At 42.6% G+C, this 13186-nt stretch overlaps 1 protein-coding gene across 2 annotated transcripts in view; it reads left to right on the forward strand.

Moving 5' to 3' along the window:
• The window catches only part of LIPH (lipase H), a 53519-nt gene extending 40813 nt beyond the window's left edge, over positions 1 to 12706 (forward strand). Inside the window, exons 9-10 of one of the 2 annotated variants that reach the window (XM_061413670.1) lie at positions 9105 to 9278; positions 10928 to 12706. In XM_061413670.1, coding sequence (XP_061269654.1) covers positions 9105 to 9278; positions 10928 to 11015 — 262 coding nt within the window. In that variant the 3' untranslated portion in view covers positions 11016 to 12706. Of the gene's footprint in view, positions 1 to 3894; positions 5309 to 9104; positions 9279 to 10927 lie in introns of those variants that run through there. The other variant, XM_061413678.1, reaches the window with a different exon arrangement.
• Positions 12707 to 13186: the final 480 nt, after the last annotated feature.

Consider the following 13186-nt stretch of genomic DNA (forward strand, 5'->3'; position numbering starts at 1 on the left):
TGCACAGAGGAGCCTGGTGGGCTACAGTCTATGGGGTCACGAAGAGTCAGACATGACTGAAGCGACTTAGCACACAGCACAGAGACATCATATGAGTTGAATCATATAGTATTTGTCCTTTCATGATTGGCTTTTTTCACCTAGCATTATGTCCTCAAGTTTTGTCCATGTTACAGCTTGTGACCAGAATTTCCTTTCTTTTTAAGACTGAATAATATTCCATTGGGCTTCCCTGATAGCTCAGTTGGTAAAGAATCTGCCTGAAGTGCAGGAGACCCCGGTTCGATTCCTGGGTCAGGAAGATCCACTGGAGAAGGGATTGGCTATCCAGTCCAGTATTCTTGGGCTTCCCTTGTGGCTCAACTGGTAAAGAATCCGCCTGCAGTGAAGGAGACCTGGGTTCGATTCCTGGGTTGGGAAGGTCCCCTGCAGAAGGGAAAGACCACCCACTCCAGTATTCTGGCCTGGAGAATTCCATGGAGTGACTTTCACTTTCACTGTCAGTATTTCATTGTATATATGCATAACATTTGGAGAATGTTATGGCAACCCACTCCAGTATTCTTGCCTGGAAAATCCCATGGACAGAGGGGCCGGGTAGGCTACACTCCATGGGGTCGAGAAGAGTCAAACGCGACTTCACTTTCACTTTACAGTTTCATGCATTGGAGTAGGAAATGGCAACCCACTCCAATATTCTTGCCTGGAGAATCCCAGGGACAGAGGAACCTGGTGGGTTGCCGTCTATGGGGTTGCACAGAGTCGGACACGACTGAAGCGACTTAGCAGCAGCAGCATACGTCACATTTTGTTTATCCATTCATCCATGTCTGTCTTTTGTTACAGCCATTCTCATGGGCATTACATGATATCACATTGTGGTTTTGATTTGCAACTTCCTATTGACTTCCCTGGTGGCTCAGACGGTAAAGTGTCTGTCTACAATGCAGGAGACCTGGGTTCGATCCCTGGGTTGGGAAGATCCGCTGGAGAAGGAAATGGCAATCCACTCCAGGACTATTGCCTGGAAAATCCCATGGACAGAGGAACCTGGTAGGCTACAGTCCATGGGGTCGCAAAGAGCTGGACACGACTGAGCGACTTCACTTCACTCACTTAATGATTTAATGATGTTGAGTATCTTTCATGTGCTTGTGGGCCATGTGTATAGCTTTTTGGAGAAATGTCTGTTCAGATCCCTTACCCATTTTTCCTTTTGTTAGTCAGTTGTGTCTGACTCTTTGCAGCCCCATGGACTGTAGCCCTCCAGACTCCTCTGTCCTTAGAATTTTGCTTGCAAGAATACTGGAGTGGGCAATCATAAAAAGGAATGTATTTGAGTCAGTTATAATGAGGTGGATGAACCTAGAGCCTATTATACTGAGTGAAGTAAGTCAGAAAGAGAAAGATAAATATCGTATTCTAACGCATATATGCGGAATCTAGAAAAGTACTGAAGAATTTATTTACAGGGCAGCAATGGAGAAACAGACATAGAGAATACACTTATGGACATGGGGAGAGGGGAGGAGAGGGTGAGATGTATGGAGAGAGTAACATGGAAACTTACATTACCATATGTAAAATAGATAGCTAATGGGAATTTGCTGTAAGTCTCAGGAAACTCAAACAGGGGCTCTGTATCAACCTGGAGGGGTGGGATGGGGAGGAAGATGGGAGGGAGGTTGAAAAGGGAGGAAATATATGTATACCTATGGCTGATTCATGTTGAGGTTTGACAGAAAACAACAAAATTCTGTAAAGCAGTTATCCTTCAATTAAAAAATAAATTAATTAAAAAAAAAAAAGAATACTGGAGTGAGTATCCATTCCCTTCTCCAGGGGATCTTCCCAATCCAGGGATCAAACCCGGGTCTCCTGCATTGCGGGCAGATTCTTTACTGTCTGAGCCACCATAGAAGCCCATTTTTCCTTTTAAATAGACTTTATTTTTTAGAGCAATTTTAAGTACACAGCAAAACTGAGCAGAAAATACAGTGACTTCCCATATTCTTTTTGCCCCCACATAGGGGCAGCCTCCCTCAGAACCAAAGTCTGGCACCAGCATAGTGCATTTGTCACAACTGAAGAATCTACGCTGATACCTTATTCTTACCCAAAGTCCATAGTTTACATTAGGGTTCACTGCTGGTGTTGTACATTCTATGAGTTTTGTCAATTGTACAATGACATATGTCTGTCATTGTAGGATCACAGAATAGTTTCACTGCCCTAAAAATCTGTGCTCTGTCTATTCATCCCTCCTTTCCCCAGCCACTGGCAACCACTGACTTTTTTTTTTTTTTTTTTTTTTACTGTTTCCATAGTTTTGCATTTTTCAGAATGTCAAATAATTAGAATCATACAGTAGGGTAACCTTTTCAGATTAGCTTCTTCCACTTAGTAATAAGCATTTAGAGTTCCTCCTTTTTTTTTTTTTTATTACTTGACAGCTCATTTTCTTTTACCTTCATTTCCTTTTCTATTGTCTGATGTATCATGGGCTTCCCTGGTGGCTCAGTGGTAGAGAATTTGTCTGCAATGCAGGAGATTTGGTTTCTATCCCTGGGTCGCAAAGAATCCCCTGGAGAAGGGAATGGCAACCCACTCCAGTATTCTTTCCTGGGAAATCCCATGGCCAGAGGAGCCTGGCAGGCTATAGTCCATGGATGGCAAAGTGTGGTACATGACTTAGCAACTAAACAACAGCACCAATGACAAGCTGGTTTATCACATTTTATTTATCCATTCACCTACAAAAGACATCTTGGCAGCTTTTTAAAAATTAATTAATTTAAAAAAAGTTTTGGCCACACTGAGAGGTTTGCAGGATCCCAGTTCCCTAGCCAGGGATTGAACTTACGCCCTCAGCAATGAAAGCACACACAGCCCCAACCACTAGAACCCGGGGAATTCCATCTTGGCAGGTTTTTTTCCTCCAGGAAAGTCCCCGTCTTAGTAGTTTTGGATAAAGCTGTTAAAGATATCTGGGTGCAAATTTTTGTGTGCCTTACCCATTTTAAACTAGGCTAATTAGCTGTTTATTTTTGAGTTGCAAAGTTCTGTATATATTCTGGGTACAAGGCTTTTATAGTTTTATGTCTCACATTTAGGTCTTTGATCCCTTTGGAGTTTTTTTTTTTTTTTTGGAATATTTATTTATGTGGCCACTCCCAATCTTAGCTGTGGCATGGTGGCATGCAGGATCTTTAGTTGTGGCATTTGAACTCTCAGTTGCGGCACATGGGATCTAGTTCCCTGACCAGAAATCAAACCCTGGTTCCCTGCATTAGGAGTGAGGAATCTTAGCCACCCGGCCACCAGGGAAGTTCTGTCATGTCTCTTTTTAAAATTCCTTTCTTAAGAAATTTTGCTTCTGCAGCTTTTCTTGGTTGTTATTCAGTCAGGTGAATATAAGTCTTCAATGTGTGGTGTTCCCTAAAGCACTGGAAAACAGACTTTTCCTCAAGACAATTTTCAGTTTGAAACAGCAAAATACTCTTAGGCTGCAGCATGAGGGTGATATTCTGGCTCTTCTTGAGGACATTATGGGAAGTCAGGCTGCTCTGGCCACTTTCCCCGCTTCCCTAGAACAGGAGCATTCACTGGTGGACTTCCTTTGGCTCTCTTTCCTTTTATGGGACATTATTTTGGGGGTCTGTGCCTAAATGTTTTCCCATATCCCTTGGCAGTTTGAAATTCCACAGTGAAACCCTTAACTGAGACTGACAGTCACTGGCAAGTGCTTCCTTACCAGGTCGCTTGAGTGCAGTACTTCTTGCATCACATTTTCTTCATGTAAGCACATATTTGTATGCTCTTTGACAATTCTGAGAAATCTTGGTAGGTTTTAACATTCTGATCTTTTGTATTTTTTCCTGTTTCTTTTCGCAGTTAGCATTTTGGATCCATCAGGGTCTGGTGCAGAGGGGACGGGCAGGTGGGCTGCCTGCCCCCTGTCTGCAGAGCAGAGGATGCCCGGGGTCTGCCCGGTGCACACGGTTCCCCTGAGAAGATCGCTTCGGTGGTCCCAAACCCCCGCGGTCACTTCACTTCTACCGGCCTCCTCCACGGGGCCTCCTCACTCACACCCAGGCCAGGCGGAGGAGCCTCCTGCCTGCAGCTGCCGCACAGATGCCGCATGGATCAGGCGGCTGTGCCACCCCGCCGCCAGTACCTAGGGCACCCGCGCATCTTCCCGCCTGCATCCTTCTGCCTGCAGCTAGCGGTCATAAAGCCCGAAACCCGTGGCTTTCCCCGCTCCCTTTCAAATGCCTTTATCATTATTGTAATTATTTTACTATGTGTGGGAATTCTTTGAGGATCTGAGTAGAAGTAGATTGCTATAGAAGGGATTTGTGTTTGCGTCAGTCTAGTTCCTGGAGATAGCATCAATCTGGGACGGCTTTACTTTTTAAACCTGAGGTTTCTCGGACCAAGTACTTCGAAGTGAAACTGCTGACCCATGTAAGCAATCTGCATCTTAGCTTCTCATAGTGTCAAGATTTGAGGGGGGAAATTTTCTGTCCCCTGAGGTGGTAGAAGGTTATTTATTTCAAATTCATGTTTAGCTCACTCTTGCCCCTAGATGCCTCCTATTCAACTCCTGACCTTGAGGAGCCCATATTCTTTGTTTCATGTCCTACTGCCCTGCAAGGCCATGAATATTGAAGCACAAGCTTACCAAGTTCCAAAAAAGACCAACCGAGGGTGATTTCAGTATTCCCCTTATCTATTTGGATTTCTGCTTTCATGTATTTTGAGGGTTCCTCAGTATTCTTTCCTTTCTTCTTAGTTCAATGCAATTTAAAAGGTTTTTAACTTTTGTTGTTGTTGTTTGTAATTGTATTTACTCTTATGAGTTATTTACAGGGTATTTAGTGCACCATACTGCCAGAACCCATAGTTCACTGGCTCTTACTCTATTTATTCTTGTAGGAACCCAGCCTTGGTTAGTGCCTCCCTGTGTATCTCTAGACCTCGCTCTTGGTGGAAGAGGGCATCTTACCTGGGCTCACAGACAACCCTGATCAGATCCAGGTCTCCTTTTTCCTGTCCGCCTCCCTAGCACCCTCACTGGATTCTGCCATCTGCAGGTGGCATCACCTCCTCCTGGAGTCCCTACCTTTTTCTGGTTCTACAACTGCCCCTGGAGAAGTGGGAAGGATCCCTTTTTCCATTGCTATACTCTGATCAAGGAGGACTAGAGTTGAACTGTTTATAACCCTTTTTGGTTAAACCACTCCTTTCCTATTGGGTTTTTTTTTTCTCTTTATTGTGAAAAATTAAAGTTTACAGAAAAGTTGCAGTAGTACTATGAGCTTTTTCTTTTTCTGAACCATCCTATAGTTGTCACCAACATGCAGGTTCATCAACGCAAAGTACTGTAGTGTGTTTTCTACAAATAAGGACCCTCTCCTACATAACCACAATTGATCATCAGAATAAGAGAATATCATTGATCCATTGCTACCATCTGATGCTGATTCTGTTTGGAACCAACAGACTGGTTCCAAATAGGAAAAGAAGTACATCAAAGCTGTGTATTGTCACCCTGCTTATTTAACTTATATGCAGAGTACATCATGAGAAACGCTGGGCTGGATGAAGCACAAGCTGGAATCAAGGTTGCCAGGAGAAATATCAATAACCTCAGATATGCAGATAATACCACCCTTATGGCAGAAAGTGAAGAGGAACTAAATAGCCTCTTGACGAAAGTCAAAGAAGAGAGTGAAAAAGTTGGCTTAAAGCTCAACATTCAGAAAACTAAGATCATGGCATCTTGTCCCATCACTTCATGGCAAATAGGTGGGGAAACAGTGGAAACAGTGTCAGACTTTATTTTTGGAGGCTCCAAAATCACTGCAGATGGTGATTGCAGCCATGAAATGAAAAGACGCTTACTCCTTGGAAGGAAAGTTATGACCAACCTGCTGCTGCTGCTAAGTCACTTCAGTCGTGTCCAACTCTGTGTGACCCCATAGACAGCAGCCCACCAGGCTCCCCTGTCCCTGGGATTCTCCAGACAAGAACACTGGAGTGGGTTGCCATTTCCTTCTCCAATGCATGAAAGTGAAAAGTGAAAGTGAAGTCCCTCAGTCATGTCTGACTCTCAGCGACCCCATGGACTGCAGCCTATCAGGCTCCTCCATCCATGGGATTTTCCAGGCAAGACTACTAGAGTGGGGTGCCATTGCCTTCTCCGTATGACCAACCTAGACAGCATATTAAAAAGCAGAGACATTACTTTGCCAACAAAGGTCCATCTAGTCAAGGCTATGGTTTTTCTAGTAGTCATGTATGGATGTGAGAAGCTGACTGCTGAAGAATTGATGCTTTTGAACTGTGGTGTTGGAGTAGACTCTTGAGAGTCCGTTGGACTGCAAGGAGATCCAACCAGTCCATCCTAAAGGAAATCAGTCCTGAGTGTTCATTGGAAGGACTGATGTTGAATCTGAAACTCCAACAATTTGGCCACCTGATGTGAAGAGCTGACTCATTTGAAAAGACCCTGATGCTGGGAAAGATTGAGGTGGAAGGAGAAGGGGACGACAGAGGATGAGATGGTTAGATGGCATCACCGACTCAATGGACATGAGTTTGAGTAAACTCCAGGAGTTGGTGATGGACAGGGAGGCTTGGCGTGCTGCAGTCCATGGGGTCCCAAAGAGTTGGATATGACTGAGTGGCTGAACTGAACTGATCCTGAGACCCCATTTCTAGTTTTACTAATTTTCCTAATAAACATCCTTTTGTAGCAGAAGGATTCAGTTCAGGATCCCTGGCTGCATTTGGTAGTCCTGTTTCTTTAGTTTTCACTTTGGAACAGTTCTTCTGCCTTTCCTCAACTCTTTTGACCTTGACACTTTTGAGGATTACAGGTCGATTATTTTTAGGATGTCTTCAGTTTGGGTTTCCCTGATGTTTCCTCATGATTAGATTCAGGGCATTCATCTTTGACAAGGACATCACAAAGGTGAAGTCATGTGTGTCTCAGTGCATCATGTTAGGAGGCTCACAATTTTGGTTTGTTTCATTAACATGGATCAATTGATTAAGGTGATTTCTGCCAAGTTTCTCCACTGTATTTTGTGGCTGGGTACTTTGAGACTATGTAAATTGTCCATTACTCCTCAAACTTTTACCCACTAGTTTTAATGTTCTGTGGTTGAATTATTACTCTGATGGCCGTCATATGGTGATTTTTCTAAGTCAATGTTTAGGAAAGGCATTTTCTTCTTACTTATTTATTCATTTCTTAGTTTATATCAATATGGATTCATGGATTTTTATTTTATTAGTGGAGACTTATCCTCAGTTGGGGCTTTCCAGGTGGCTCAGTGGTAAAGAAAGGAGACGAGGATTCGATCCCTGGGTCAGAAAGATCCCCTGGAGAAAGAAATGGCAACACACTCCAATATTCTTGCCTGGAGAATCCCATGGACAGAGGAGCCTAGTGGGTTACGGTCCATGGGGTCCCAAAGAATCAGACATGACTTAGTGACTAAACAGCAGTAGGAGCAAAGATGAAACTCTATACCCATTAAATAACATCTATTTATCCCTTCCTCTATTCTCTGGCAACCACCATTCTACTTTCTGTTTCCATGACTTTGACTACTTTAGACACATCATATAAGTGGACTCAACAGTATTTATTTTTTTGTGACTGGTTTATTTCATTTAGCATAATGTCCTCAAGGCTCATTCATGTTGTAGCATGTGAGAGGATTTCTTTTCTTTCTAAAACTGAATTAATATTCCATTGTATGTACAAACCACATTTTAAAAATCTGTTCATCCATTGATGGACATTTGAGTTGCTTTCACCTTTTACCTATTATAACAATGCTGCTATGAACATGGGTGTGCAAATATCTGTTTGAGACCTTGCTTTCAAGTCTTTTCAGTATACAGCTAGAAGTAGAATTGTTGGATCATGTGGTAGTTCTACTTTAAATTTTTTGAGGAGCCTTCCTACTGTTTGTCATAGTGGCTGTATTATTTTACATTCCCACCAATACATACAAGGGTTCCGATTTTTCCATACTTGCATCAACACTTACTGTGGTTTTTGTTTCTTTCCTACAGTAGCCATCCTAGTGGGTTTGAAGTGATTCCATATTCTTTTGAACATCTCTAACATTCTTTGAGTATTTCTTACTTTTCGGCATACGTATCATTCTAGGATCACTTTGTGCTTTCCCTGCCCAAGCCCTGAAATCAACTGTTTCTCCCGGGAGCCCTAGTTCCTTTTTTGTGGAGATGATGTTTGGAAACCAAAATCTGGGCAACCTTTTAGATTAGCTCTATGTGTAGCACTTCAGCTTTCCACAAGACTGACAGTGAGGCTGGGGCAACAAGCACCTCCTCACCCCCATCTCCACCTCCAAACTAAGGATTCGTTTCTGGAGCAATCATTTCTCCATAGCCTACTCTCCAGCTCCCCAGGGGGACAGTACCCAGCTAAAACTCCACTGGACACACCTTAGGCTCAATTTGGGATTCCAATTGTAGGAAACATCTCCACACACTTAGCAAAAATTATTGGAACCTGTGATGTAGCTATTTTAATTTGAGGTTTCCCTTGAGAGGTAGAACTGAAAAAATACATGCTTAAGCACAACTTCTAAAGTAGTATCTAGTTTGGCTAAAAAATATACCTATGCATCTAACAATGCAGTTCAATGGAGAAGCCAGAACCTAGTTTTTCTTCTTGCACTGCTATAGATAAGCCCTGTGACCTGGGAGAGCTTAAGCTCTGTGAGCATCTGTTTCCTTGTCTGTGAAATAAAGACAGTAATACCTTGCAGAATTTTTCAGGGGACTGGAGATATGTGTCAAGAGACAAGGAGGCTGTCTGACCTATAGCAGGTAGGCAGCACACACCTTTCCAGTGTCACAGCATTTCATCAGTCCTGGGGTCAGAGCTTCACTTCTGCTGATCCTTTGGAATCCAATGGACTTTGCTCATGAAAGTCACCTAGTGCAGGCTATGGGGTCAAATGGCTACCTGCTAATGAGTGATCTGTAGGCTTCAAATGGTTTTCTTTCATTGGTAATTTAGATTCACTTAAAAATATATTCTTTCTTCCTTCCAGTGAACCTGCAACATTTCAGAAATACCACCAAGTGAGCCTGCTTGCAAGATTCAATCAAGATCTGGATAAAGTGGAAGCCATTTCCTTGGTGTTCTCTACAGGATCTGTAATCGGCCCAAGGTACAAGCTCAGGATTCTCCGAATGAAGTTAAGGTCACTTGGCCATCCAGAGAGGTAAGCTGAGGCAGGGTCTGACAGGCTCTTGTTTTCTAAAGATGTTATTGACTCCTGTCCAACTTGCTTGGTCTGATGCTTCAACAGGATTTCAGTAATCACAATGAAAGAAGTGAGGGGTTTTCCAGAACTAGATTTGATTAAATAAATTTCCTAGGGACTTCCCTAGTGGTCCATGGCTGAGGTCCACTCTTGCAATGGGGATCTGGGGGGGCCAGGTTTGATCCCTGGCCCCACATGGGGCCACATGCTGCAATGAAGACCCAGAGCAGCCAAATAAATAAAAATAAATTGAAAATAAATATTAAAAGAAAAGTTGCCCAGTAATCCAAGAAAAATTTACTGGTATGCACTTAAAGATAAATGGGCCAATACTCCAAAGAAATAATGTTGTTATATGTTTAAACAATTCTTCCCTAGCACTCCACCCATGTTTTTTGCAAGCTGATACTCTGTTGTAGAAAAGAAAGCCTCATATAATTTGGCAAACTGATAAAACACAGCCCAGCATTAAAAAAGGTACAGAAAATTTGAAATATTTTATTGCATTGATACAGGATAGAAGTACATATCAACATTAAATTTGATAACTGCACTGACAAGGTCTTTGTTCTTAGGAAAAACATGCTGAGGTGTTAAAGGGGTAAACAACCCATTCTCAGTCGGTTCAGAAAGAATAAACAGTGTGTATTTGTGTGTACAGAGAGAAAGACAAAGACAAAGGGGGAGAAAGAACAAAGCTGTGATGGTATGTATGCTTTGTGAGTAATGCCACACTTACATATAGTCCTTGCAGTCAACCTGTGGACGAAGAGACAGAAAATGATGTGAGCAGTTATTGCTTTACATTTATAAATTCCTTTTTCCTGAATGTTTAGAATACTTTAAAACATTTAATAATACAAGTCGCACCCCCTCCTACTCCCCAAGGATAGTCATGATATCTTAAAACTGGAACTTTTTTAAAAAAAGATTTTTATTTATGTATTTTTGGCTGTGCTGGGTCTTCATTGCTGCACATGGGCTTTCTCCAGTTGTGATGTTTAGGCTTCTCACTGTGGTGGCTTCTTTTGTTGTGGAGCATGGGCTTTAGGCCCATGGGCTTAATTGCTCACACAGCATGTGAGATCTTCCTGGACCAGCCATTGAACCTGTGTCCCCTGCATTGGCAGGTCGATTCTTAACCACTGGACCACCAGGGAACCTCAAACTGGGACCTTTTAATACTTCTTTTCTGGTTATCAAAGGAATACATATTCATTTTATAAATCTGAAGAGTACAAAAAGTGTTAAGAAGAATATCATAGATAATGTCATTATTCAGAGGCAACCACTGTTAAAATTTTTGCTTAATTTTTTAAATCTTCTATTTTTAAAAATCTAGTTGAAATTATGTGGTAACTAAAATTTAACACCATGATTTCTTATTTTTAATTAATTTTTATTGACATATAGTTGCTTTACAAAGTTGTGTTAGTTTATTTACTGTTGTTGCTATGACTTTGCTTATTTACTGCAAGCATTTTCCTAGAACATTAAAAATAATTGCTAAGTAATTTTATATCTGAGAGAGATTGTACAGTTTGTTCTACTAGAATAGGGTATTTTTATCATTGCATTGACAGGGATATTTCGTTTTGTTTTTACAGGCCCCAGTTGTGTCGGTATGATCTTGTACTGATGGAAAATGTTGAAACAGTCTTCCAACCTATTCTGTGCCCAAAGCTGCAAATGTAATTGTTGTCAGGACACCTAAGTACCAGTAACGTCAAGAATGCTACAACTGCAGGCTTTTTAAAGCTTCACTTCATCTTTTCCTCAAGGCACAAAAAGTATGGAATAACCAGGGTTGTTGTTTTTTTTTTTCCCTTTTACAGTAATGTCCTATGGATGTCACACTGCAAAATGTCAAACAACCTTGGATTATGAAACAGTCCTGGGAAGGGAGTCTCTAAGTAGGGCAAATCAGAAATAGCTAGGTTCCCGACGGCCCAGCACCGTGCTAGGCTGTGTCCTGGGGCCTCCTTTGTTCCGACCTGTCGACTCTGCTGCTTGTCACTCGGGAAGTTCTGCCCATCACAGTGGCCATCCAGGCATCTTAAGGGAAGGACTGGCTGGAGGCCTCACTTTGAACTTGACTCCATGCTCCCCACGCCAGATCCTTCCAGGTTTTGCACAAAGAAGGGAATGGAAACAGACCTACCTCACAGGGCTCTCGTGTAGGCTTAGGAGGCAAGACTGTGAAGGGTTCTTTGAAATCCCCTGGGTGCCACTTCTGTCAGTGGCTTGATACATGTGAATATGCTTTTATTTATTTTGATATGGCTTATCTAATGTGCAACAAGAGAGCTTCTCCTTATCAACACCAGCTTCTCTCTTAGGCTATTTGCTTTAGGAAGGCAGAAAACCATACCCCTGGCTTCCTGCCTTGTTTAAAGTGGGTTAGTGCAGGAGGAGGTAGGGACAGACCAAGAGGGCAGCTGCTTGGACTAGACAGTAAGTGGATGAGGGAAGAAGAGCAGATGAAACAGAGGGGAAGCCCTGCTCAAAGGGACAAGGAATAGGGCAGGAGGCAGGAGAGAGGACGTGGAGCTTGTTTTTCACTTAAGGTGAAGAAGCATCACTTTACATGCAACCCTCATTTTAAGCAATACTTAAGAAAGGTTTTTGTTTTTCTTTTTTATCAATGTAATCTGTAATTACTGAAGGAAATTTAGAAATGCACAAATGCAAAATAAAAATATGCTATCATAGTCCCAGGGCTTCCCTGGTGGCTCAGTAAAAAAAGAATCTGCCTGCCAATGCAGGAGACGTGGGTTCAATCCCCGGGTCAGGAAGATCCTCTGGAGAAGGAAATGGCAACCCATTCCAGTATTCTTGCCCGGGAAATCCAATGGACAGAGGAGCCTGGCAGGCTACAGTCCATGGGGTCTCAAAAGAGTTGGACACGACTTAGCCACTAAACAACAACAATCATCCATCCATTGTCCCACCTGTTAGAGGTTATTTGTGTTATTCTTTTGGAGTGATGATAAACAACCTATTTGTTAACATGTGAATTCAAAGCACTAACTTATTTGCTCTTGGAGCATCTGAATCTTCCAGTCTGAGGAATTCTCAGGTTTCTCTAGGAAGAGGCATGATATATGAATCTGGAATGACAACAGCCAAGTCAAGAGGTCCCCCAAGGGCCAAGGTCAGAGAGGTCAGAACCACAAGAGGGTGATCCTTGAGCAGATGTCCAGGATGGAGACAGGGCCAAAGGGTGGACAGCACCCCTCGCCCAGCTGTGGCCACTGCAGGAAGGTTCCTGAAAGTCACAGGTCCACTAGCCTCCTCCCCATCCAAGTGACTGCTCTTCTACTGCTTTCTGTGAGAATAGTCTTAAATGGAATCTCTGTTTCATAAATGATGGAACTCTGTAAATATACTGTGTGGCACATCTTATCTTTATTTATACATACACAGCAAATCCAGAGTCTGTTCCACTGAAGTGTGGGATGCTTGCAGTCAATGTCTGAACTCTGGAAGGAGGAAAGCTCAGCGATGCTCCTGCCCACCTGGACGTTTTATCAGCCTCCCATGTTTCCAGCAGAGGTGGACTTAGAGATCTGGGTGCTCATAGGCTCTGATTTCTTTTTAGAGTTTAACTGGTCCTGTATTCTGATTAACATAGTTACTTTTTTGTCCTCTTTGCTTTCCTTGGTAAGCGGGGGATCAAAACAGCAGAAAAATGCCAGGAACAGCATTTCCATCGATTTATAAGCTCCTCAGGCCAGTGGGTTTCTTTGAGTTTCTTCTCCTGGCATCTCCTAGCATGGTACCCACCTCACTGTGGGGTGGGAGGATGCATGAGCAAATAAATAAATGAAAGAAGTTTGGTCCCTGGAGTGGAGGTGGATTTCAGT

The sequence above is a fragment of the Bos javanicus genome, chromosome 1 (genome assembly GCF_032452875.1).
Source record: "Bos javanicus breed banteng chromosome 1, ARS-OSU_banteng_1.0, whole genome shotgun sequence".
NCBI classification, from domain to species: Eukaryota; Metazoa; Chordata; class Mammalia; order Artiodactyla; family Bovidae; genus Bos; species Bos javanicus.